The 27,827-nt window shown below is 36.2% G+C and overlaps 1 protein-coding gene across 4 annotated transcripts in view; it reads left to right on the forward strand.

Annotated features, from left to right (window-relative positions):
- Positions 1-27,827, forward strand: part of zdhhc14 (zinc finger DHHC-type palmitoyltransferase 14) — a 279,616-nt gene that overhangs the window by 125,091 nt on the left and 126,698 nt on the right. For 2 of the 4 annotated variants that reach the window (XM_028797435.2, XM_028797433.2), the window contains exon 2: positions 2,758-2,930. In XM_028797435.2, the coding sequence (XP_028653268.1) occupies positions 2,758-2,930 (173 nt within the window). The remainder of the gene's footprint in view (positions 1-2,757; positions 2,931-27,827) is intronic. The other 2 variants (XM_028797436.2, XM_028797434.2) reach the window with 1 other exon arrangement.

Genomic DNA, 27,827 nt, shown 5'->3' on the forward strand with positions numbered 1-27,827 from the left:
CAGGTAACCCAACAGAAGGCAGGCTGAGAGACAGGAACTTGAAACACAAATTACAAAAACTTTTTTTTGCTTTTGGTCACTGGCCCCCTTTGTAAAAGCCGCGCTGACATCCTTTGACCCTAATAGCCCCAGCACCCTCAGCAGAAGACCAATAAGAGCCACTGCAGGGACTGCTGGGAGTCGCACTTTCAAATTCTATTGGCTACTTCCACCATCCCAAGCCACGTTTCCGCTACAGTTGCTTCCTGTTCTCTCGCTAATAATTATTAGATAGGTTCTAAGGAAAAATCCACGAATGACTGAGGCCATGAACTCTGAACCGCGACTTTGCGGGGGTCTACTGTATATGTAGGTTTTAAAATAAGCCCAATTTAAAGCGTGACAAAAAATGTGACATGAAAACGTCACATAAAATCGTTGCACTTTTAGGCTTATGATTTTATATACAGTATATAGAGTAGATGTCAGAGCCACTTACTAGGGTTCCATCTCTCTAGCATCTTGTGGGAAACAACATAGCCTGCCTCTAACGATGTAGTATCTGTCTGCTAAGTCACCCCGCTTCACCTTGCCTATGTATACAGGGGTGGGCAAAAGTAGGTTTACAGTTCTGAGTATGAGGAACAAAGAGTTTATTCTTGTATTATTACTTATTTATTAATTAGTGTATTATTTATTTGTGTTATTTGTCTTATTATTTGTCTTCTTCTTGTTCTTATTAATATTATTATTATTTTGTGTCTTTACTTAGCAAATAGACTACAAGAATGTGTAAGTAATGAAGGCTGGTAATTTGAATACTTGCGAGATTGTATCTACGTGCACTGTGCTATTGTGACATTCTTTTGAGTTAGTAATGTTAAAAAAGCTATTGAGTTAATAAAGCGAATATAATAATCATAACCTGCATGTCCGTAGACCTACTTTTGCCCGCCCCTTATATATTTATATTAATATTTATATTTATATGTTTTTTCCTTTCAGTATTTTTGTACCTATCTATATTAATAATGACTTCAATCCAAAGAATACATTACCAGAATGAAAGTGTATGGCGGAAGACTAAGCTACTGTCAGCATCAAATATATTTATCCCTAAGCCACCATTAGCACATATTCCTGCTGTGTCTCTGACAAAGTGTAAAAGTGCTCCCGAGCTTCTTCTCAGCATGGATTGATGAGGGAAGGAAGATTTTTTCAGGTTACCAGTGCATTTTTAGAAAACAAGACAATCATCTGTCTTGCCTTCTTGTAGTATAGACCTCTTGAAAGACTTAAAATGTCATTGCTAACTACTGTTCACTTTTGTTTGTATGAAACTGGCAAAGCTGCTCGCTTCTCTGAATGTCTGGTCACTGATTCATTGTCCATCATGCTGGTAAAAGCTGTAATGTACTTTGTCATACTTTCATTACCTCCAGCCGACTTTGCATCTTTCAAAACGTTGCTTCCAAAGTCTTGAAATATAATGTATTCTTTCAGATGGCTTAGCTGCATTTGCATTTCATCTGTTTTAGAACAGAGGCTAGTGGGGGATTCAATGTAAAGAACTTTCAGATTGTACCCTATTTATCTATATAAAATAACAAATTATTAATGTACACATTTAAAACTTTAAAATATATGATAATATTATAATAATATATGCAGAAAAATTCTATAGTTGCAGTCATCTATAAATTTAATAGTTAAATATACTTAAGTATACTGGATATTGTTGAGAATGCATAGTGTCTGGGACCCTGTAGTTAACTATTTGGACTCCTGAAACCTTGAAATCAAAATTGTGGTAGGTCCTGTACATAACTTTTAAAAATATATTACTAGGTTTGCGAGACAGTAGCGTAAGAGCCAACAGACAGTTAGAGCCCAGCACAGGTCTTGCCCAACATAGGTGCTATTTCTTGATCTGGTCTCAGTGATTTTGAAGAGTATGAATGTGGATAGCAGATCATAATGGAGATTTATGGAACTATGATACTGACAGTTCTCAAGGTGCACTGCTTTACCCTTAAAAATATGTGTTTGTGCCTTCCATGCTTTTAGGTAACTGGGACTACTGTACTATGGCAGGGTAGTATTTTGGTTCATGGCATGCAGTTGCCTTAATCTGCACAATGAAATAGCAATTTTAGTGCTGCACACACACACACACACACACACACACACACACACACACACACACACTCTTAAGTGTGTGTCATGAAAGAGGCAGTTCAATGTGATACTGGTCAGAAGTACAAGTGGCATGGCTTTTACTTGTAGACTTCTTATCAGTATATGATCTAGTATGTCTACTTATTATATGCATATCCTAACTGATAATATTCCACATAGTTATTTTATTATATATTCCATATTACCAGAGTAAAACTTCAGTGATAAGTCAACTCTGGAGCACTAACAGGACCCCCTAATTATAACAAAGTATTCCACACACTGGCTATAACTATATATAGCTGTGAAGAGTTCTGGCACTATTATTTGCTACAAAGGAATTGCTGCTTTATTCTATAGCAGAGTAAAAGAGGTAAGTATGAAAAAGTACTGCTATGTATATATTTATTTCTGAACTGGAACCCACCAATCTCAGAAGTAAGACTAAGCAATCATTCTTAGGTAACCATTTAGTGGCTGTCAATAAGTGCTTATTTTTTAATTTCCTGATGCAGAAAGTAGAGCCAAGTATGCAGTCAGTTTCCTTTTACAGCCATATTTATTTATTTTTTCATAATTACCTCTCTTTTGTTTCTGCAGTTGTCCATACTTGGCAGAAAACATTACTCCCGCTATTCCTGTTGTTGGAGGTATCCTGTTCTTCTTTGTGATGGGGACACTCCTTAGGACGAGCTTCAGTGATCCTGGGGTCCTTCCACGAGCCACACCCGATGAAGCAGCAGACCTGGAAAGACAAATAGGTAACGGGGAAGGTCTGTCTTTTGTCCTATTCATGTGTTTGTTTGTTTTTTTTTTGTGCTATCTAGTGTCCATTTTTGCTGTTTAAATGTTTTTAATATTTGTGTTTTTGGCTAATAATAGGTTAACTAGTGTTATGCAAAATGTGTTATGTGTTATACTTCACAACATGCCTGCTTTTCATTGATACATATGATTATCTCAAACAGGATGATTACAATGGATGATTTATTTTCTATATGCAGACTTTCCTTAGATGAAATATTTCTGAATTTAATCCTTTTCTATTGGCTTTCAGTGCTGTGATTTCTGTGCATTCATGGTTCTTTTACCTTACAGTGACAAAATAGAATTACTGAGCCAACATATGTTAGACCAAAGCAAACTATGTTACATCTGTTTAGCTGTCAAATGGCTAGGTATACATTATAGTTGAAAAAAGTGTCAAGAAAACAATAAGTCAACTGATACATGAGTATAAGCATTTCTTTATAAGGCACACATTAGTCTCCATCAAAACAACATCAGCTGAAAACACTTTGTGCTGCAAAACATCAGCTGTGTCCAAGTGGATGTGGGGCACACAAAGTGCACTAGAGGAAAAATCATTAAGATGAATTAGTGATGTAATGCTTTTATCAGTGTCATGCACTCCAATATTAAATAATATGTATAAAAAGAAAGAAGTGTGTTTTGGGGAGCATTCCAACCTTTTTATGATATTGCTATTCATATTCAGTTAAAGTAATCATTAAATGGAGCAATGAAAAGCACAGAAAATAAACATTTTCAACTTAATGAGCTGGTCACGATCAACTATATATGATTAGCACCTGGAAGAGTAGCTGTTCTGTATCAAGTGTCCTGGTTTTGAATGCCATGCATGTTCTGCATGTGTATGCATAGGTTTTCTTCCTAGAACTTTGTTTTTTCTCCCCCACATTCTAAAGGCATGCAGGTTTTAGTAATTTGGGTTTCCAAATTGGTGCCTGAGTAAGTCAGTGTCAATGTGTGATGTTATGCAGTAAAATACAAAAAAAGTTTACAATCAAAAATTTTTACATAGACATATTTCATATTCAATTCTAGTACATACACACACATTTAAATACAGGTAAAATTCCGTTACAACAAAATTTTCATTACAACGAAGTATTTTTATGGTCCTGACAGCTTCCCCATATGACGCGAGTCTATAGAAATCTTGTTACTGGTACGTATATATTGGTACAGAGAAATTTACAGAATATTAATGGCATACTTATGAACTAGAGTGATAAATTTAAACTCCCAGTTAAGTAATTGTACAAGAGCAAATCAGATATATGAACTAATAAGGAAAAATGCAAAACAGACTGAGATATTGTCAACCATTACCAATGCAATCAGCTTGAATTACAGAGTATAACAGATGGAAATGGAAAATTCAAAGGAAAGCAAAAGATAATGTTATGCCCCTGGACAGAAGTAAAGACTGAATGTTGAGAGTATCGTAATTTTTACAACGTGTGGAAATATTTTTTCTATGATTTGGTAGTTTTGCAGTAATAAACAGTTAATTATTGAGTATTTATTTAGTAATGATGATTATTGTTGTGCATATATTTTTGTATAAGAAAATAAATAAGATCAAGATTAAAAAAACATAAATGTGGCATGTGTACCACAATGCCCCCAACTTGCAGTTGGACTTGCTGCCATCAGCACTATTCTTTTTTATTATTTAATTGGACATAAGACATTATGAAAAAACCATACCTCAATCACAAAAATGATGGTAAAATTGGCACTAAGATAGTCCTTTCTGACTATCTGTCTTTCTGACTAAACGCAAAAAATTGTCATTTTTTCCAATTAACTTTTCTAAAGGTTGAATCATGGCCAAGTGACTGATCCATTAGTTCAAGTTCAAGTTTGTTGTCATGTGGACATAGTGCATGGTGTCAACACTGTAGTGCAATTAAATTCTTGCTTATGTGTCTCCTTAGAACAGTAAATATAACACAATACCAACAAAGTCAAACAAACACAAAAAAGTATACAAAACCAATTCTTCCTTAGTCTGTCTGCTAATAGGCCAATAATTTATTGCTAATAAGTCAGAGACCCGTTTATAAAGTCAAACAGTAGCTGCAATACATTTATAAAATTAAATATATAAAATGTGCAGATTTTCTTGTGCATTATGTTATTAACATACTTATTCCAACTGTCCCATACTTTTTTGTCGAACCCTGTCTCGGGCACATTCAGTTTAATTAACAGTAGAGGATGTGAATGTGCAGCCTTAAGTTTAAGAACTGTGACACTCATATTACTGAGTGTTGTTTGCATTTTATGCTGGTTCTTCTGATACGCCTTCAGACTCAGCCCATCATAAACGCATAACATGACTTTTTTTTTTTTAATTAATGAAAACGCGAGTAGGGTATGAATTTATTTGGCTAAGACCTGGCCAACTAAACAGTGTTTGTAACTTGTTAAAAATGATGTTCTGACATTGAGTCTGTCATTAATGAACATGCAACTATTCTTACGTCCTATTACAGCGCAACAAGGTATAACCTAATACAATAGCAATAATACAATATGTACATTGAACCTAAAGTGAATTGGAAAGACTCAGTAATATTTATTAAGGAAGATTCCCAAAATTGTTAGAAAGCAGTTTAAAGAGGCTTGTCAGTTTTCATGGTAATAATTAGTCTTTAGCCTTAAATTAAATACTGAGAATGTCAGGGATTCTCTAAAGTCCTGAAAATCCTGCCTTTTTCAGTATTGTCACTTGAAATCTTAATAAGACCTGAACCTTGAATTTGCAATATGCTCCGTGAAGTATAGGCAATACATTCTATAAGGAAAGGGATCTAAACTATTCATATCTTTATATACTCAATGGAGGATGTTAAAATTGGTTTTAAACTTAAAGCTAAACAAAACTAATTTTTCTGTGGCCTGCGTATTAAGAAACCAACTTAACTTACCAATATTCTTAAGCAGATTTTTTGTAATGTGGAAAAATGACATAAATGTCACAGATAACAGCAATGCATCAGCCAAATTCATCTGTAAGACCTTTAAACTGTCAGTATTGTCTTGCTGTTTCCACCTACTAATACCGGTAAGTAAATATTAGCCATCTACTATTTTACCTTACTAAAGTATAACATTAGCATGATTTATATGTGCGTTTCAGTCTATTTTGGGATTTAATAATAATAATAATAATTCTTTACACGTGTATAGCACTTTTCTTGCTACTCAAAGAACTTTAGACAGTGGTTAAGGAACCACTTTAACCACCACTAATGTGCACCATACACATGGATGAGGTGACGGCAGCTGTTTGGTGGTGAAGGGTTGAGAGATCGTTGGCCAGTTAAAGACAGGGGGTGATTAGGGACCTACCTGGAAAGGGGTCTCTCTTTGATCTGCCTTTCCCAAGGTTTCTTCCATTTTTTCCCTACAAGGTTTTTTTGGGAGTTTTTCCTTGTCTTCTTAGAGAGTCAAGGCTGGGGGGCTGTCAAGAGGCAGGGGCCTGTTAAAGCCCATTGTGGCACTTCCTGTGTGATTTTGGGCTATACAAAAATAAACTGTATTGTATTGTATTAGGGGGCCAGAATAACCAGTCTGTGGTGGGCAATTTAGCCAGGACATTGGGATACACCCTTCTCTTTATGAAGGATGCCCAGGGATCATTAATGACCACAAAGAGTCAGGATCTCAATTTTACATCTCAACCGAGGGACAGTGCCATTTTTACATCACAGTGTCCCCGTCACTGCACTGGGGCATTGGGATCTACATTAACACCTCAGGGTAAGTGACCCCTTGTTTTCCTCATTCATTTCAGGTGCTGGAGCTGTCATCTAATGGTCCCCTATCAACCACAATAATTCTTGGGCATATAACATGTCCACTTCATAAAGCAGCGACATACCAGAATAATTTTAAGAGTTTATATAGCAGCATATCATCCACATTAAGTAAAAGTTAATAGTCCTATTTCCAAATTAAATCACTTTACAATGGCATAAAAATAATGTCAATAATAAGCTTTAGCGCTGAGCCCTGAGGGGTGCAATATTTAATGACAGGCAAGAATTGAGCAGTAATGTCATCAGACTTCTGCATGTACTGAAAATAGCTGGATATGAAGTAAACCAACTAAGAATCGTGCCTGGATTTATGTGATATATTTACATGGTATTCTATAAATAATGCAACAATCAGAATGAGTCTACATTTGTCATGATCTCTTTTAAGCTCCGTCTATCTTATTTGGTCGAAACCTTTTGTATAAATTATGCCTTGTATCTTGCCCACTGTAATAGCTTTATTTTTCAATGTTTTTTAAGAGTGTCCAGGCCTTCTGACATCTTTACACAGATGGATGCATTATTAATTAAATGCTATCTGCTTACATTGTAGGTGGAGATGGGACTTGTTTTGTCTTGTGTAGATAAGCATTGCTAGTCAATTTTGTACGATGGGATTTGGCTTTTCTACTTTACAGAAGTATTTGATCTTGTTTTGACTGAGATTTGTTTTTGTTCTTTCAGAGTTTTCTTTATATAATTCCAAATTCTGCTAGACTTAATGTTTAATGGAGATCTAGGATTATTTTTCTTCTTTAGTGAATTCATAGTACTTTGTTTTGCCTTTTGCAATAAGTCTGAACCATTTTGATACATTAAATTCTTTGTTAAAACTGTGTTTTCCTCCTCTCAACCAGTTGCAATTCAGGTGTCAATTAAATGGTATTAATTGGTCGACAGTTTTTGGCAGTTTGTAATTTTTATCTGAATCATTGATGAATTTTTTTCATTTCAGAGTTTCATAATATTTTTTTGTCAAGATTAAACATTTTTGCTTTAGTCCCTTTTGTGATTTTTTAGTTATAATAAATGATTTAATAAATACTCTTATTTTATGCTTATAATAAATATGTTATCCAATTTCAATTGCTCTTGTTTCAGCAGAATATAATATAAGTTTTTACTAATTAAGAAATGAAGATGCTAGTTAGACCTCCTTTTAGGTGTCTCAGATTATTAGCCGATAACAAAATTATGTAGCGAACCCCCGAATTCTAGAAAGCACAGAGGTTGCCACCAGATTTATGTAACAAAGTAGCCACTGCACTTTTGAAATGAGGCTTTCCTTTTTTTAATTAAAAGTAAAAAAGTGAATTAAAAAAAGTAAAATAGGTATAGAGCAGTAAACGTTCTGAAAAGGAGTGGCAAAGTGTCTCTGAAGCACAGTAATCCTGAATCGCACAAACCAAAAATGTTCAACAATTGAGAGCACTGTCATGATTCACAGTCACATTTTTGTATTTATTATTTCAGATTAATTTTATTATTTTATTATTATCTCCATTGTTACCACATTGTAAAACATCATAGATGTTAATTTTTTGCATTTGTGAAGTTTCATATGTGTGGCTGCCAGTCACATGGTTAATATGTGATGTCATGAAGGCAAATTTACAAACCATAGTGGTGTGCTGTCTCAATGTCCAATTATTTTGATTCTTTAGAATCTAAAACAGTTGCTAAATCAGTTTTCGTTTGTGGTTAGCACTCATTTTTGATCAGTAACAGATTTTGACTTTTGTGTGACTTAACTTAATCTTATGAACTTTGTCTCACATTCTGTTTTTGTAATTTTGAGACTTTCCAGTAAAGAATCCGGCCTGTTATTTGACTGTACTTTTGGCTCACACTACTTTCTTCTTTATCTTGGTACTTTTTAAAGTATCCTTTTTTAGGACAGTAACCCCAGTTTTTTTATCTTGGGCCACAATAGTCATGTGGGTAATAACCAAAAAAGCAATGTTTATTTTAGTTAATTTTATGTTTAAAGCTGCTACATCTACCCAACTATTTTATGAGCAGCATTAAATAATTTCTGTGAAATTATTAAAACAGTAGTAGAATCAGGAGATATAATATGGTGATCTGATATTACTTTGAATTGTAGTGTATGGTACCTGACATCTTGTTAATAACTTACAGTGTTCCTTTAAATCATTTCAAAGTACCCCATACTTCCAACTCTGATAATCTGTTTCTTTGTTTTGGTATCATGCAGAAAATTCTATAATTAATCCTCAAAGGAGCCTTATACTATGAATAATCTGCCTACTTTTGTTAACCTCATTTTTTCCCCCACAAGGTTACTGGGAGCTGGAGCCACAGCCAAATTATGCAGAAGCCAGAAACTAAACCATGGGCAAGAATGCCAGTCCATCATAGGGTACATGCATGGATTAGAAAAATGTTTGGGTGAACTGAATAGTGTCTTAGGTTTCATTCAGCTTAAAGGTCTGGGAACCATTACGTTATGCCAATGGTCATTGTGAATTTTCTGACATTCATCATACAATTTAACACTTTGCTTCCTTTCAATATTAAATGTCTGTTTTACTTGGAGTAATTTAAACACCAACAGGATTAGCAGGGCCTGAGTATTGGGCCTTGAATATGTTGGTTACTTACAGCTTAGGCAGTTATTTTACTTTGTTTCAGAGCATTTCTTTGTTTTACCTCAAGTTTCTAATAAGTTTTTAAGGTCATGCTCTTTTGCACATGACCAGCTTTATGTTCAGGTAAGGTATGTTTCTATTTCCTCATGTTATACGGTCATGCTGAGCATCGCTGAGCTTTCTGAGGGTTAAATAAAAAAAAGTATATTACTGTATAGCCTGAAGGATATTCCACTACAGACAACCTTATTGGATGAATAGCTTTAAGAAAACATACAATAATTAAATAGTATGTTTTAACAACGTTAAAAGTAATGGTTGCAAAATTGTTCTGGTTGTAAAAGTTCAATTACAGGGAAAAGTACTGAAAAAAATTGCATTAAATGATGAGACACTCTTTAAAATGTTTCCTTGAAAGGTGCTGCTTTGGATCAGCTGGAGGTGATATAAACTAACAGAGCAACTGAGGCAGCACTTCTTGCATAAATGGAGAGGACTGCTCATCTGTTGAACAGATGTTTTTATATTTTTGGATTTCTGTCCTTGATTAATGAAATCCATTTTTCATAATAAGCGCTCAGAGTAACTTTAGCACTGTTGTGGTCAGACTGAAAATACTTTGCATGTAATCCTTTTATTTAATACCAATATGGGGAAAGTTTCAATTACTGACAAATCAACATCAGAGCAGCTCAGTAACTATATTTTTGAATGGATTTGAAAAATTAATTCACCACCTTCCATCAATCTATTTTTTGAACCTACTTTGTTTTTTCAGGGACATTCCCTTAAATAGGATGTCAGTCTGCGTCACAGCACACTCATTTATACTAGACCAATATTGAGTCACTAATTATCTTAATATCCATGTTTTTAGAATATGTAATGAAAAGTGACTATTCAAAATAAAAACTGTTGTGCAAAACTTGCAACCACACAGGAAGAAGTCCCTGTCACACATTTGGACTATTCCAGGAATTTTCTTCTTAATTCAAAAATTATGTGTGAATGAAAACATAACTCAATACCACAACAAAGTTAAAATGATTGTCTTTGGGTAATTATATATTAAAAACACCAAATTTAATATGACAGGCATAGAAAACAGCTTTTGGTAAGTTGAAATTAAGCTATTGTGAGTGAATCATTTTTAAGAGATTGAATGATTAATATGACATGCACCAGCGTGGAAACGTGGAACTTGAAGTTTGTTTTATAAGGGTAACAATGTGGAAAATTTCAGGAGTTTGGATGATTTATCGGTTAGATTATATTAGATTAGATTCTTTTATTTCTCCCCAGAGGGAATTTGAATTTTTACAACGATTAGACAGACAGACAGACAGACAGACAGACAGACAGACAGACAGACAGACAGGCAGGCAGGCAGGCAGGCAGGCAGGCAGGCAGGCAGGCAGGCAGGCAGGCACACATTATGGTCTGAACACACACAAGAATGACTAAAAAGAAAGAAAAACTTCTGCCTTGGCAGTCTCAGTCACAGTGTTATATTTATAGTTGGAGGTGTACAGAGTAAAGAGAAAAGAAGAGAAGACTGTTCCTCGTGGTGCTTCAGGTTACTCACATCTGTAACAGAAACTTAGTCCTTGAGTGTCACAATTGCAGTCTGCCCAACAGATAGACCATTATGCACCATAGGCTCATCCACCTGCATATCTCTTGAGTGTACCCCTTAACAGGATGCCTGAATGGTATTGAAGGCATTAGAGAAATCAAAAAACATAATCCTCGCAGTGCTGCCAGTTTTGCCCATGTGAGAATCGGGTCGTACTTTTCATCTGAGTCAAGGAGGAAATTATTATGTTACTATTGGAAATAATAAAAAAATGCAAAAAAAAATCAACTACCAAATGACAAATGATGCTTTTGAAAAATGCACAGGTTACATAAAAGGCCAGGTTTATACTTCACGTGACACATGCTGCAGCGGACGCTACTGCTACACAAGCGTTTTACTGTTTATACTTGCGCACGTACTTTATGTAAATCTGGGAAGAATCCACCAGGTGGCAGAGCGAGATATTATCACGGTGAGAACTGGTTCGGCTTCGCTGTGTTTTGAATTGGCCTGGAACACCCATTAAATTCCGATGACACCTTACCGCAATATATCTGAAAAGGATGTTTAATGTTTAAACCAATCAATCCAGGGATGTGTCCATTCCAGTTTGCATTGGGCACAAGGCAGAAACAATCCAATCTCAAGGTGAATACCAGCACACACACACACACACACACTAGAGTCATTTTAGCATCACCAAATCTGCATATCTTTGGAAGGAAACCGGAGCACTCTGTGGAAACACAGCAGGAAAACATGTAAACTCCCGGCAGGGAATACCAGTGACGTGACTCCCTGCAAGACAGCAGTGCTACCGCTCTGCCACCGTGTCACCCCCATGTGTGTAACTATTAACAGTATTCATTATATAAACGAAATTAACGATTTATCTTTAAAATGTAACATACATACTTCAATGCATTTCATCATGAAAGCGATATCAAGTATAAATCTAAGGATTCTAAATGTGCAGAGAGTTGGAATATCATACATGTAATGTGTTCTGTGTGGCGATCTATTGCTGTTTTGTCAACGCTGTCAGGTCAGGAGGAAGCCCCAGAAAAAAAGACGGCACAAAAGATGGTATGTGAGACTTTAAAATGTATCGTGTCATTATGATCGGGAATATGCCACGCTTGAATATAAAAGTACCACGAATGCATCTGTATGTTGGCATTTTGCTTCACCACATCGAACTATTCATCAAACCTCGAAGTGCGCACACCGGTCCTGTAGGTTTTCTACCACATGTAGATAGTAAACAGAGACTCTGACGTCAATCCCAATTTTTATCACACTGTGCCCCTGACTTTTTGTTGGTACTGCTACTTGCGCACGCATCGCGTTAATTTCTGAGGACCTGCTCAGAGGACCGTGTCAAATGAACGCTGGGAACACTTATCAGCCATGATGTGTGCGCGTATGCATTCTCAGCATGAAGTATAAACGAGCCCGAACTCTCTTCCAGACTAGACCTGTTTTGTGTGAATGCTGTTGATTCACAATTTTTTAAAGTCAGTCTGTGAAATGTGTACAAACCATTGTACTTTTCTAAAATAGTTAGCCAGAGAATGTTGCAAGTCAAATGAAAGTAGCTTGTGATCTGGCTGGGAACTGAACAAAGATCCCTAGATCTAAGCACTGTCCACTGTACTACTACCACTCCCTTTTCACATACCTTTGTTAATCAAGCAAACTAACACATCTTGAGGCTTTGCGGTAAGAAGAGTGTATATATGAGTTAAATATCATTCAGATCTGTACTTATTGTGTGTTTTGCCTCATTTAAAGCCTACAACAAATCCTGAGTATTATTGTTTTGAGACATCAAAATATTGTATATACCCATTCATTAAAAACTCTGACTTTATTCTTTATTGTGAAAATCATATAATATTGTGTGGCCCCATTATTGTAGGGCCCTGTTATTGTAGGGAAAATCAAACATTCAGCCTCATTAAATATATTATTTATATATAATATATATATATGTAAGTTTTATTATATCAGATAAGATGAATATTTTTTTTCTCTAAAAATTGACATGTTATATTCAATTTTGTTTATTTTTTCCAGTGTAATGTAAAAAATTCTAGAAATTACAGCACAGCTATATAACAATAGCTTATAATAAGGGTGACAAGGCACAGTTGTATTAGCTTGTGCCTACTTATGTGACATCACCTTAATGTGTTGAATGACTACTTTAGATGCATATTAAAACATGAAATGCAGGGATTGTAAATGATTCTTACAAGTTCTCCCTTGGGATTTTCATGTGTGTCTGTATCACGAGAATCACGACTACCCTCCTACCTTACATGGGCAATCTGCAAACCTGGTAAGCTATTCTTGCTTTTCACTCTGGAGACGACATCACTGAACTATAAGTTCACTTTTTAAATCTGATACAGCATTAGTAATGCAGAGATATATTAACACACTAATTGAAAATAGAACAAGTTCATTTTTTATATCTAATTTAACACCTCATTCAGAAAAACTGTATATGAGAACATTAATTTAGAACTGAAATAAAGAAAATATACTTGCTTGTATACTTTAGTTTAATAGAATTTTCTGTTCGTTATCAGTTTTCAGTTTCTACTCTTTTTCATTAAAGAACAAAAATTAAATTTAATGTATCTCTTAATAGTATAAGATTACGTGCAGTCTTTCACAGTCCACTTGCTTCAGAACAGTTCAAGGTCTGGTGTGCTTGAGCATTGAGTGAAATTGCAGGACTTGTAAAGTTTACATCCAACATTTATCTGTCAATTTTCATGAAACTCCCCACCATACTAGACTCTACCTAACCGGTGAGGTATAGCAAATCTGCTTTTACTTCCTATAAATCCACATAATCACTGACATATGTAATCACTACCTCATCCATGCACACAGTTGAATGTCTTTTCTCCTGACCACTACAAAGTCCAAATTGTCATCCTTCATTAACAATCTTTTGCATCTGACCTCTATTCATTGTTCCCAAATGTTAACTGCATTCCATTTAACTGATTTGAATCCTGTACGAGACAGCCTTCATATTAAAGCGTATCTAAATCTAAATTATTTGAATTTCTCATAGACCCTGTGATGGGCTTTTGAAGAATGTATTTTTAAAAATGTTACACTTTCTATGCTACACTTCCCTTTTATTACCATGATTGCACTTCATTGTTTCCTGCAAGCCTTGTACTGGTAAGAACTAGCAAGAAATATAATCTGCCAGGAGCTGAAAATCTATTCACAAATGAGAAAGCTGCCTTCTTAGAGTTTTGTTGTTATTGATGTTTTGTAGCTGCATTTTTTAAAAGCCCATTTAAAATTATTTGGAAATTATGCAGATTCATCTCAGTGTAATTGCCTTAAATCTGTTGAGCACCCCCAGCTATGAACAATGAAGTTAAAATGTATCCTATCTAATGGTTTTTGTTCTTCATTGTCTTTGCATGGAGTAGAAGCTGTACTACAAAAATGTTTTTTTAACACAACCCAAGCTGTATTTGACCTTTGCAGCAAAACTATATATGATTTTGTTTCTTTATTATTGGACTATTACTCTATTATTTTCAAGCTTGCTAATTCAGTTCTAGTGTTTAGAATGTTTTGCTCTTTCCTATGAAGTGTACACAAACAGATGTAACAGGGAAATTTTGAAATTCTAATTTGCTTAATATAAACATCATGACTTTTGTCAATTGAGAGAAACAAACAAATAAATGAATGAATCTTTATTTTTGTAACATCATTCATTGAGAGTGGTGCAGTGGTTAGTGCTACTGCCTGTGTACATTTTACATGTCAACATTCTGTTTACTACATTGCAAAGATTAGGTTAGTATGGGTCTCAGAAAGAGGCTTATTTGAATGTGTCCTGCAGTAGACTGGCGCTCCATTCAGAAATTAATCCTGACAGGATCCTGATTGCTGTTCCAGCCACTGCGAGTCTGAATTGATAGATGGGTAGATATTAATAGTGTTCACCATTATAAGATAATTTACATGAGAAATAATATTACAGCAGAAAAGACAGCATTTATTTGATTTATTTCCAGGTGTTGAACAGGTTAAATATTTTTTTTCCTTTTATGTTTGAATGGACATTGTACTGTAATTTTATATTTCTGCAAATCTGCAGTTCAGAACAGCACATAAAATCCTGGAAGTGGGCTCAAGGGGTTAACCTGCACTTTCCCACAGCCAGGAGCATAGCATTCTGACTCCACAAAGTGAGCAGGAAACTGTGCTTAATGGCAGAGGATATTGTACATCCTGGTATGCTTGTGACTAAAGTAAAGTTCAGAGTCAAAACGTTTTTGATGTGGAAGGGCAATATTTGCTACTATTCTTGGGCAGTGAAATGTGTCCTGTTCATATGAAAGTAATAATTTGAGGATACTAAAAATTAAACATTTTTGTCTACAACAAAGTATTATGTGACTTTATTCCAATATTTTCCAATAGTGGAGTGTAAAAAACTATATTTCACAAATTGTAGAGAAAGGAAGAAATGATGGCCAAAACAACCTGCTGAAGAACATTCACAAATGAGAAGTGTGCTTGCTTTGTATTAGTGCCATGAATAATTCCAAATAAAGAGCAAGCAGAATTAGTAAATAATTAATCAGTATTAGATAGCAGCTCTGCTGTGTTGCAAGGAATGTCGTAAACTGAAGGCAGGGATCCAGGGTATTGACAAATTCCAAGTTATTTTTTATTTTACAAGGAATGGAATATCTAAAAAAAAAAACCTTATAAATAATGGTATACATATCACCAATAGTTTACGTACTTGAGTCATGCTATGCTAAAGCTTAGGCTTAACGTGTGCCAAATGAAATAACAGAACAGATCATGAGCACAATGTGTTCCACATCTGCTTAGACACTGGAATATCAAAGCTGATATATGAGGAGGTGCATTATAGTGAAAATAATATCTGTAAATTGTCTGTTCAGCCCCTGCCTATTTAGAGAGAGGTAAACATCGTCTTAACAAGAGGATTGGTGTTTGAAGTATTCAGATGTTTGTCCAGTAACATACACATTCTCCTCATAGTTGCTAAGAACCCGGGCACTACAACGGATTATATTGTATTGTAGTTTTTGGCCTAAAGATTATTTCTTAGCATTATAGCCTAATGACCTCATGTGAATACCTTCCTAACTGCTAATGATTTCAGTGGCAGGTTGTTGTATACATAAAGTAAGGTTATGTAGTCTTGTGTTTTAATTTGTTTAATGGTCAATTGTTTATAAGGTCTTGTGCACTTTTCACCTGTTTTGGTCAATTTTTGCAACCCAGCTTTGTAACGCTTTTTTAAAAAACAGATTCTAACTGATGTTGACTTGATTATAGCATGTTTTCCTTATTTGTAAGTTACTTTGACTAAAAGCATTTGCTAAATGAATAAATGCAATTAATACCAGAAGTGGGACAATTTATTATATTTATGGGAGAGAACCTTGTTGAAAATTCCAGTTGTTGTTAGCCTCAGTACCACATTGGATATAAGAGGTGTTTCTGATGATCTGTACAGCATAAATAAATATTTAAAACTTAAGTGCCTGTTAGGAATGTCATTCCTCTTTAGTTTATGTCTAGATAAATTATGTTTTGCTTTCCTTGCTTGCATTTTTTACTTTTAAAGTTACAAAGACCATTTGACTTACCTGGTATGGCTTGAAGCAGTTGAAGAAATGAGCTGGTGTTGCAGAAGTTAACATCAGCCTTTGATGTTACATTAAGATTTGACCTTTATGTGTAGTTGTACTGCTGTCTCATTAATGTTTACTGTATTTGCGATCTGTTTTTACCATCAGGAGTTGCTACAGGATGAGTAAAAAGTGGAAATATACAAAATATACAAGCTGGAATAACCTCTCAATGTAAATTTGAAACAGTAAACCAATCAGTAATTGAAATCGCACAGAATGTCTCTCTTACTAATATTTTTAAATGTTAGTTTTTCAAATTTCAGAAATTTGTACAGTGATCCCTACTCAAGATATCTCAACTTAAACTGAACTTTCATATTAAACTTTCTTGAATAATAAGTGTACCAAATTTCAATAAAATCAATCCACTGGAAGTGGAGATGTTTCATGTAGACAGAGACATTACAATAGTAATAGGTGCTTTTTGTATTACAGTTAGGTCCATAAATATTTGGACAGAGACAACTTTTTTCTAATTTTGGTTCTGTATATTACCACAATGAATTTTAAATGAAACAACTCAGATACAGTTGAAGTGCAGACTTTCAGCTATAATTCAGTGGGGTGAACAAAACAATTGCATAAAAATGTGAGGCAACTAAAGCATTTTTTTTAACACAATCCCTTCATTTCAGGGGCTCAAAAATAATTGTACAAATTAAATAACTGGAAATAAAATGTTAATTTCTAATACTTGGTTGAAAACCCTTTGCTGCTATCACAGCCTGAAACTCATGGACATCACCAGATGCTGGGTTTTCCTCCTTTTTAATGCTCTGCCAGGCCTTTACTGCAGCGGCTTTCAGTTGCTGTTTGTTTGTGGGCCTTTCTGTCTGAAGTTTAGTCTTCAACAAGTGAAATGCATGCTCGATTGGGTTAAGATCAGGTGACTGACTTGGCCATTCAAGAATTTTCCACTTCTTTGCTTTAATAAACTCCTGAGTTGCTTTGGCTGTATGTTTTGGGTCATTGTCCATCTGTATCATGAAATGCCGCCCAATTTGACTGCATTTAGCTGGATTTGAGCAGACAGTATGTCTCTGAACACCTCAGAATTCATTCGGCTGCTTCTGTCCTGTGTCACGTCATCAATAAACACTAGTGTCCCAGTGCCACTGGCAGCCATACACGCCCAAGCCGTCACACTGCTTTCACCGTGTTTTACAGATGATGTGGTATGCTTTGGATAATGAGCTGTTCCATGCCCTCTCCATACTTTTTTCTTGCCATCATTCTGGTAGAGGTTGATCTTGGTTTCATCTGTCCAAAGAATGTTTTTCCAGAACTGTGCTGGCTTTTTAGATGTTCTTTAGCAAAGTCCAATCTAGCCTTTCTATTCTTGAGGCTTATGAGTGGCTTGCACCTTGCAGTGCACCCTCTGTATTTACTTTCATGCAGTCTTCTCTTTATGGTAGACTTGGATATCGATACGCCTACCCACTGGAGAGTGTTGTTCACTTTGTTGGCTGTTGAGAAAGGGTTTCTCTTCACCATGGAAATGATTCTGCGATCATCCACCACTGTTGTCTTCCGTGGAAGTCCAGGTCTTTTTGCGTTGCTGAGTTCACCAGTGCTTGCTTTCTTTCTCAGGATGAACCAAACTGTAGATTTTTCCACTCGTAATATTGTATCAATTTCTCAGATGGGTTTTTTCTGTTTTCCCGCAGCTTAAGGATGGCTTCTTTCACCTGCATGGAGAGCTCCTTTGACCGCATGTTGTCTGTTCACAGCAAAATCTTCCACATGCAAGCACCACACCTCAATCAACTCCAGGCCTTTTATCTGCTTAATTGATAATGACATAACGACGGACTTGCCCACACCTGCCCATGAACTAGCCTTCGGGTCAATTGTCGAATTACTTTTGAGCCCCTGAAATGAAGGGATTGTGTTAAAAAAATGCTTTAGTTGCCTCACATTTTTATGCAATCGTTTTGTTCACCCCACTGAATTAAAGCTGAAAGTCTGCACTTGAACTGCATCTGAGTTGTTTCATTTAAAATTCATTGTGGTAATGTACAGAACCAAAATTAGAAAAAAGTTGTCTCTGTCCAAATATTAGAAACATAGAATTAACAGCAGGTTAATAATGAGCTCAAGTCATGTCAAGTCAAGTTGGGGAGCATGCACTGGTAGAGTGTGTTGCTGCACCCACTACACAACGAAACAACTCGGGATCCCGGTTTGCAACCCCCCAGGCAGTCACGCAGTCCTGTCCCACTTTCTGGAAATGATCCTCTATCAGCAGCCGCAGCCAGGTGTTATGTGGGCGACCCCTTGGTTTGGTCCAGCCACTCGGGTCCCTAACAGTGAGGATCTTACGAGCTGGATCACCCTCGGAGAAACGCGCCACATGGCCGTAGTGCTGTAACTGATGCTCCCACACAATGCAGGTAATGTGCCTCATTCGGGACTCCATGAGCAACCGCTCATTCGACACAAAGTCAAACCAACGGTATCCAAGGATTTTCCAATGAGCTCAACATTCTACAAAAAAGTTATGTAGTCCCGCAAAGCAATCAGTGCTTAATTTGATTGAGTTTTAAGAAAATTGAAAGCTTTTTGCTTGTTTTCATCAAATGCAGTCATTCTAATTTGTTCTTTGCTTTGAGTGTCAGGGACTGATTGTCATCAGACATGAATCCCCAGGATCAAATCATGTGAGTGGAGGACAAACAAATCGTATCAAGAGAAGTGCGGAGACAGTGCTTGTCAGTAACAATGCTCTCAATGGAGTAACAATTAGAGAATTACATTAATTTACGAAAACCCACGTTCGCACAACATTTGATAAAACTGGAATATAACTAAGACTCAGCACACAAGTGATTATAGAATCATTTAATATGTACCTGCTATCATGTCTGAAGTATCATCATTAAAAATAAATAAATAAATAAATAAATCAGTGCATCATAGACTACTACCACCACTTCCAGACACCGAACAATGCGCTGCACGGTGGGGTGATTGTTGCTAGGCTACACAAAGTGTTATATTCATAGGCTGTACTACTGTAGGAATTTATGTAGGAATTTCTGAAGGCTCACGAAATGTGTTTTTCTCGCTTTTTCTCTGTGTATCTGATGAGACCACGGGCTGGGCCAGTGTGCTACTTAGAGGTTACTTCTGAACCACATGCTTGTGACCACATTTGAATAGGCCAGCCTCAGGTATTACTCCATAGTGGTAAAGTCAGATGTATTTCAAGATTTGGAAAATTCAGGTAACAAAGTTATAGATGAATTGTCTCACTGGGACTTACTACACAGCATAAGCTTTAGTTCGAATAGCTTTTAAGCATCCTTAGAATAAGACATTAAATTAGAGCATTAAGAACTTTGGTTCCATCTGTTGCTCTAGACAGATATAGCTATGCTTCATCTGCATAATTGTGGTACTTTTATCTTTGGAAATAATCTGATCCTAACAGAAACATGCAAAGTTAAAATGATACAGAACCTAGAACTTATTTTTGTGATACACTACACATAATGTCATGTATTTCTGATGTACAGTTACCAAAACTTTCAAAGAATTTTCTTCCAGTTACATTGACTGAAGTAATTTTAAAGCACTACCAAAAAGGCCTACTTAGTTAGTGAGACGGCTAAGATATACAGTATTAATTACATTGCTTAAATCTAAGAGAACATGGACTACTATATTTGCATTAGCATTAAGCCATTTACTAATCTGCTAGGATTAGATTTCTAAAGTGACTGGTACTTTCAGGAAGACAATTTCATTTGGACATTCATTAACTGTTGAAAAAACACTTATTCTAGAATTTTGCTTAAAAGAAGTAGTTTTGAGTTTGAATATTGTCCAAAGTATAACAAAGTCTTTTTTCTTAAACAGAAATTTGACTGCAGCACTATTTAAATAATCCGGAAATATGCCAGGTTCAATTGATCAGTTAACTGTACTCTTGATTAAATTGTTCTGAGACTTCTTTGACTTCTTTTGGAGCATCACCAGATGGATGTGGCAAACTCCAGTTTCCAAGAAGTCATGTTAAAATTCTCACTAATGTGATACCAAAATGATTAAGTGAAGTGTCTTTCTCTAGTTGTGTTTCACATAGCCAATGGTATGTGCTCTTCTCTGAGGTGTGTTTCAGTAGACGACTCACACATTACTTACATTACTTATGCAAGGAAAATAAACTGCTCAAAAAAATTAAAGGAACACATTGAAAACACATCAGATCTCAATGGGAAAAAATCATGCTGGATATCTATACTGATATGGACTGGGTAATGTGTTAGGAATGAACGGATGTCACATTGTTTGATGGAAATGAAAATTATCAACCTACAGAAGGCTGAATTCAAAGACACCCCGAAAAATCAAAGTGAAAAAATGATGCGGCAGGCTAGTCCATTTTGCCAAAATTTCATTGCATCAAGTCAAAATCATACTCAGTAGTTTGTTTGGCCTCCACGTGCTTGTATGCATGCCTGACAAGGTTGGGGCATGCTCCTAATGAGATGACGGATGGTGTCCTGGGGGCCAGTTAGTGGTACCAATTCCTTCATCCTCCAGGAACTGCCTGCATACTCTAGCCATATGAGGCTGGGCATTGTTGGGCACCAGGAGGAATGCAGGACCCACTGCACCAACACAGGGTCTGTCAATGGGTCCAAGAAGTTCATCCCGATACCTAATGGCAGTCAAGGTGAAGTTGCTTAGCCTGTAGAGGTCTGTGTGTCCCTCCATGGATATGCCTCACCAGGCCATCACTGACCCACCACCAAACCAGTCATACTGAACGATGTTACAGGCAGCATAACATTCTCCACGGCTTCTCCAAACAGCCCTTTTCACGTCTGTCACATGTGCTCAGGGTGAACCTGCTCACATTTGTGAAAAGCACAGTTTGCCCGAGGTGGACCTACCAATTCTGGTATTTTATGGCAAATGTCAGTCGAGCTCCACAGTGCTGGGCAGTGAGTACAGGGCCCACTAGAGGACATTGGGCCCATCAGGTCACCCTCATGAAGTCTGTTTCTGATTGTTTGGTCAGAGACATTCACACCAGTGGCCTGCTGGATGTCATTTTGTAGGGCTCTTGCAGTGCTCATCCTGTTCCTCCTTGCCCAAAGGAGCAGATACCGGTCCTGCTGATGGGTTAAGGACCTTCCATGGCCCTGTCCCAGCTCTCCTAGAGTAACCTCCTGTCTCCTGGAATCTCCTCCATGCCCTTGAGACTCAGCTGGTTGACACAACAAACCTTCTGGCAATGCCACGTATTGATGTGCCATCCTGGAGAAGCTGGACTACCTGTGCAACCTGTGTAGGGTCTAGGTATCGCCTCATTTTACCAGTAGTGACACTGACCGTAGCCAAATGCAAATTAGTGAAAAAAACAAACAGTCAGAAAAGATGAGGAAAGAAAAATGTCAGTGGCCTCCACCTTTTAAACCATTCCTATTTTGGGGGTCGTCTCATTGTTGCCCCTCTAGTGTACCTGTTATTAATTTTATTAACACAAAAGCAGCTGAAACTGATTATCAACCCCCTCTGCTACTTAACTGACCAAATAAATATCCCAAAAGTTTAATTGACTTGATACTTCACTCTGATTAAAAAGTGATCCTTTAATTTTTTGAGCAGTATATTTCAATAAAACTACAAGATTGCATCAAATAAAATAAGTTTTTGGTTTTCATTTGTTTTTACCAATTACAGTTGGTTTTGTTTTTTAATTTGATTTTTCCATATTTGTTGCAGGTTCTTTTGTAATCATATTCCTTCTATTGATTGAGTTCCTAACTGGCAGAACCAGTCCCAGTTTCATTTCTTGCATATTTTTGACACTGTTGTGTGAAACCTGACTGCAGGTAATGTGATACTAAAGAGATTCCAACCATTCAGAAATTCTCATCAAATTAACACTACTATTTCATTAGAACACTAAATAACTTGCAGCAAAATCACAAACACCTATCCATCCAGATTTAAACCTGCTTTACAAATTTGAGGGCTGCAGATAAACCTTGATGTACAAGATAAAGGTGATAATGGGCTACACTGAGAGAGAGAAACTTGTCTGTAAGGCTGCAGCTTAACATGGTTGTGTCCTATTTCCTTGGTTAAAAATAATGCGTACTCACAATGATACAGTACACTACTTCAAGAAACAGTAGGTGACAGGGCATCACTGGAGGATAAGGTGCAATATGAGGTAACAATACATAAGGGCATGTGCATAATAGAGAGTAAGGATCAGATGTTGTAGAAGTAGTTTGCTTCTTCTTGAAAAGTTATGGGACAGACCTCTAAATATTTAGGAGGGATCTCTGACTTCTATCTAGAAGGAAGAACATCTTTGGTGGGAAAAATGTCTGAAGATGCTATGTCTAGCTTCTGGAAGTGTCTTGAACCTAGGAAAGGATACATGGGATCACATTAGCCTTCTCTGCAACCGGGAAGTTATGTAGCTACCATGGAGGAGTGATCAGTTTTGCCTGTACATGCAGAGATACCATATTGTGGCAGCTGGGTTCCAGGCAGGTGTCCCTGTATCAGAATGTATAATTCTAAGGAAACCATGGGATGGGGTTGGGAAGCTGCCTCACAGCCAGAAAATGGAAAAGAGTGGTGGGACTAGGACAGACCCTAATTCATTAGTGAAAGAGAGGCCAGGGTCTAGAGAGGGAGAATGAAAGAGAGGTGGGAACTGAGTAGCAAAGTGCTGTGGTTTGGCACTGTTGTGGGCGAACATGTAAGTGAGAAAACCTTCCCATCGGGCACATGGGTGCATCAGCCATAAGGGATGGCACAGGGATGCTACAGGTGTTAATATTTTCTTTTGTACTTTGTTTTACTGCCTCTGTTAATTTCTAAAATATGTGTTTTATTTTTGTAATAAAGACAAGTGACCTCTTTCACATTAATCTTTGTTCGGGGGATGCTACTTGAGTACTCCTTTACCATTATGAGGATGTTTTTTTCATATCACTACTTGTTAAGTTTGAAACTTGTATTCTTTTCCTGTCAGTTTACCATAAATACATTATTAAATTTTATTTAATAGAAAATATGAGCTTGCCTTCTTTACTCCGTACTCCTATTTTTAAACCTCATATTCATTTATGGTCCCACTGCCTAGATTCTTGTTGAAAAACCAAGAGGATTATTTAAATATCAATAGTTTTTGACATAGGTATTGTAGTTAACATCAACAGACACAAACCCCCACTATAATAACATTCCTTCTAACAACTCTAAAAATAAAATTCCCATTAATTAAATTATCAAGGATAAAAGTAAATTCAAACAAAAAAGAAAATGTAATGTGACACAACATTCAATATACAACAACATGGGGTAACTATCCTTTAACTATCTACTGTATATTCTGCGAGAAGTATAACCACAGTGGTGATTCTTTCAACACTAGAACAATTGTCATGTACAGTGGAACCTTGGGTCACGAACGTCTCTGAACACGTACAAATCGGGTTACGACCAAAAAGTTTGCCAAACTTTTGCATCTGTTCATGACCACACACTTGGGTGACGAACAAGCCAGTTTCCCTTCCGGTTCATACGCGCCGATGATTTCCGCACGTGTTCGGTCTCTCCCTGTGCATTCGCTGTGAACACTTTGTGCTCTGTTTCGTTTCCCTTCCGGTTTGTACACGTAGGTGATTTATGCACGTGTTCAGTCTCTCCCTGTACCTGTACAGCACATTGTTCTCGGTCAGACGTGCATTGCGCAGAGGGACTTTACCTCAAAACTGTAATCTCCTCTCCACCCAGTTCCTCCTCACTTCCTTCATGCCAGAACTCGACTCATGCAAGGTTAGTTTTCTTGATTGTTTATGGTTAGTTTTTGCATAAATTACGGATTTTACAAATGTTAATTTTTTTACCTGTGCTTAAAACTCATTAAAAAAAGTGTTTACAGCAATCGGTTCATAAGGCTATTAGCGTGAACTCCTGCAATGTTACTTTCTTGGTTGTTTATGGTTGGTTTTTAAATAAAGTTCGGATTAGTTCAAATGTCCCTTTTTTTTCCCTGTGCTTAAAAACTCATTAAAAAAAAGTGTTTACAGCGTTCAGTTCGTAAGGCTATTAGTGTGAACTCCTGAAATGTTACTTTCTTGGTTGTTTATGGTTAGTTTTTGTATAAATTACAGATTTTTCAAATGTTAATTTTTTTCCCTGTGCTTAAAACTCATTAAAAAAAAGTGTTTACAGCGATTGGTTCGTAAGGCTGTAGCGTGAACTCTTGCAATGTTAGTTTTCTCTGTTCAAGGTTTTCTCAGTGTTATTCAATGTTTTTACATTTAGTTTACTATTACACTATGCATTCTATGGTATGATTAACTATTTTTCTGCTTAAAAATCTTTAAAAAATATTTTTACATTCAGCTCGTACGGTCCGGAACGGATTAATTGTATTTACATACAATTCTATGGGGGGAAATTGCTTCAGGTCATGACCAAATCGGGTTGCGACCAGAGTTTTGGAACGAATTACGGTCGTGACCCAAGGTTCCACTGTATTTAGTGTTTTCATAGCCTTAATTCTGAAACATCGTAGTCTTTAAAACTGCTGAAAATATTTGTTGGTAATTGCAGAATTTGCTTATTAGAAATGCAATCCATTGGTAGCATTATGTGCCATGAAACATTAGCTGCAGGATGTTGGGATTGTTATTATTTATTGAAGACAGCTTATAATTTCTTCCTTTTTAGAATTATGAAAGAATGACCTAAGTCCAGCAAATATCAAATTATGATATGGTAAATAATAGTATCTTAATAAAGTATAATAAGAATAAATAATAAAGAATAAAAGTACCATATTCATATCACAGTCTATTGCACTCTAATATAAAAGAAGAATAATACGAAAGGTTAGCATGCACGAGTATTTTTAGAAGAGTTGGAGGAAAGCATAGAAATACATATAATTACTAAGAGTATTGTCACAACAGCTGCACAAAATAATCCATCCGAAGCAGTTGTCTTAAATATAATATGAAAGGGATTTTATATGAACATCATCTTAATATAGCTACCAATTATTAACTACACTAAAAGCAAAATTCTATACATGTAAGCACAGGAAACTTGATTATGTTGAGAGTAAAGAAAGCAGTGATTAATGTAGAAAGCCAAAGAAGCCAATTATTTCTTTGGGTTATACAGTATATGATGAGAGATAAACCATTTATTTACAAAAAATCAAAATAAGTTATATCAAAAATAAGGCATCCTTCCATGTGTTGGAACTTGACGTCACTTAAATTATACAAATGTGAGTTACGTTTTATTTGACCAAAAGTTTCAATCCACAATCACAGACTAAAGTTGTCAATTTCAAACATGTCACTAACTTGCCCCTGCAGGCTAAGAAGGTTTTATTAGCTAAAAGCACCACAAAGCTAGCTCTTTTAGTAGTCTTAGTTTTGGGGAATACAATTTTTTTGTTGTGTGCTCTACTCTTCTCTCCAGAAATTGTGTTCAAATTCTTCACACAATATCCCACTTCAAGCAGGAAAAGTATCTGCATCCTTTACCATACTACACAGTTGCAGATAGCAACTTATAACTCAGAATAACTGATATCTATCTATCTATCTATCTATCTATCTATCTATCTATCTATCTATCTATCTATCTATCTATCTATCTATCTATCTATCTATCTATCTATCTATCTATCTATCTATCTATCTATCTATCTATCTATCTAGTCATTAAATATGGTGAAAATTGTGCACATTTTAATTCTATCATTTATCATGTAGTAACAAATTTTAGTTAGAAATGAGGTTAATCTGTTTGTCTCTGTTTATCCTCCATTATCAAAGAAATGTTGTGTGTAAGGTAAATTGGTGATGAACCATAGGCCTAGTGGGAGGGTCTTGAAAAGTCCTGGTCAATCATCCAGAGCTGATTGGTGTTTTGTACTCAGTTCTGCTGAGATAGTGTTTGGTCCTACAACCCAGAACTGGATTCAATTGTTTAAGAAGGAATGTTATGCCTTTTAAAATCCAACTATTTCAAATAAATAGATAAATTAACTAAGGGGGTGGAATTTGAACAAACTTGTCTTGTTTACTGTTAATGGGGCAGGCAGACTTTCCTCTATCTTAATTGTAAATCCAGTGTTGCTATTTATGTTAGTGAACAATGGTTTTCATTCACTCATATTCTTATCCTCTTAATCCCAATCAGATATACAGGATTTTCAGTTATGACATTGTAATATATTATATGAGTAATAGCAGGGCAAAAGAAACACAAGAGTTGAAGATTTATATACTGTGTACCCACCCTATGTCCCAGTGGGAATTCTGAGCTGACAAGGTTTACAATGTGTAAGATATAGAAAATTAGCATTTGAGAGACCACAGATTTGATGTTTGGCATAGGGATTCTAAGTGAATGAAAGACTGAAGGAGGTTCACATTGGTACATGGGGCTATGACAGCAGCATGATAGAGGTAGGCATATATTACAGCAAAATTCTTATTTTAGGTACAATTTCAATGTTTCTTTATTTTTTTGTTACTTTTATACACATCTGTCCATTTTGAAAGTTACATAATCCAGTTCATTAGTCTGAAAGCAGAATCAGATGCAAGGTAGGAACCACATCTGGATGGCCCAGTGCAAGACACACTCATTGATATAACCTCACTCATATTAGTCCAGGGTAGGGTCAGCAATCAGCCTAACATGCACATCATCACAAATCCAGTGAAAAACCTGTGCAGACACACAAAGAATATACAAGCTCCACATAGATAGTGACCAGGCTGGAATTCAAAACCAGTCTCAAGGGGCTTTGAGGTAAACACTCAAGACTGCTATGCCACCCTAGCATTCCTTTTTTGTTCTTAAATAGTATTCTTTCTTCAGACCAAACCTATGCGTGTCATACTGAAAAAATAAATTGGCATATTGTTTTTCCAATGAGAAATGCAAAAGTCAAAGCAAGCAGAGGTTCATTTTGTTCATATTGTTAGCTTTTCCTATATGTTGCTTCTACTTTCACATGCCCCTTGCCACAACCTTGCCCAACTGTTTGCTTTGCTTGTGTCAGCTGGCACAATAAAAGAGAACACACCCTTTGCTGTATCTGTTATAA

Source organism: Erpetoichthys calabaricus, chromosome 3 (assembly GCF_900747795.2).
Source record: "Erpetoichthys calabaricus chromosome 3, fErpCal1.3, whole genome shotgun sequence".
NCBI classification, from domain to species: Eukaryota; Metazoa; Chordata; class Cladistia; order Polypteriformes; family Polypteridae; genus Erpetoichthys; species Erpetoichthys calabaricus.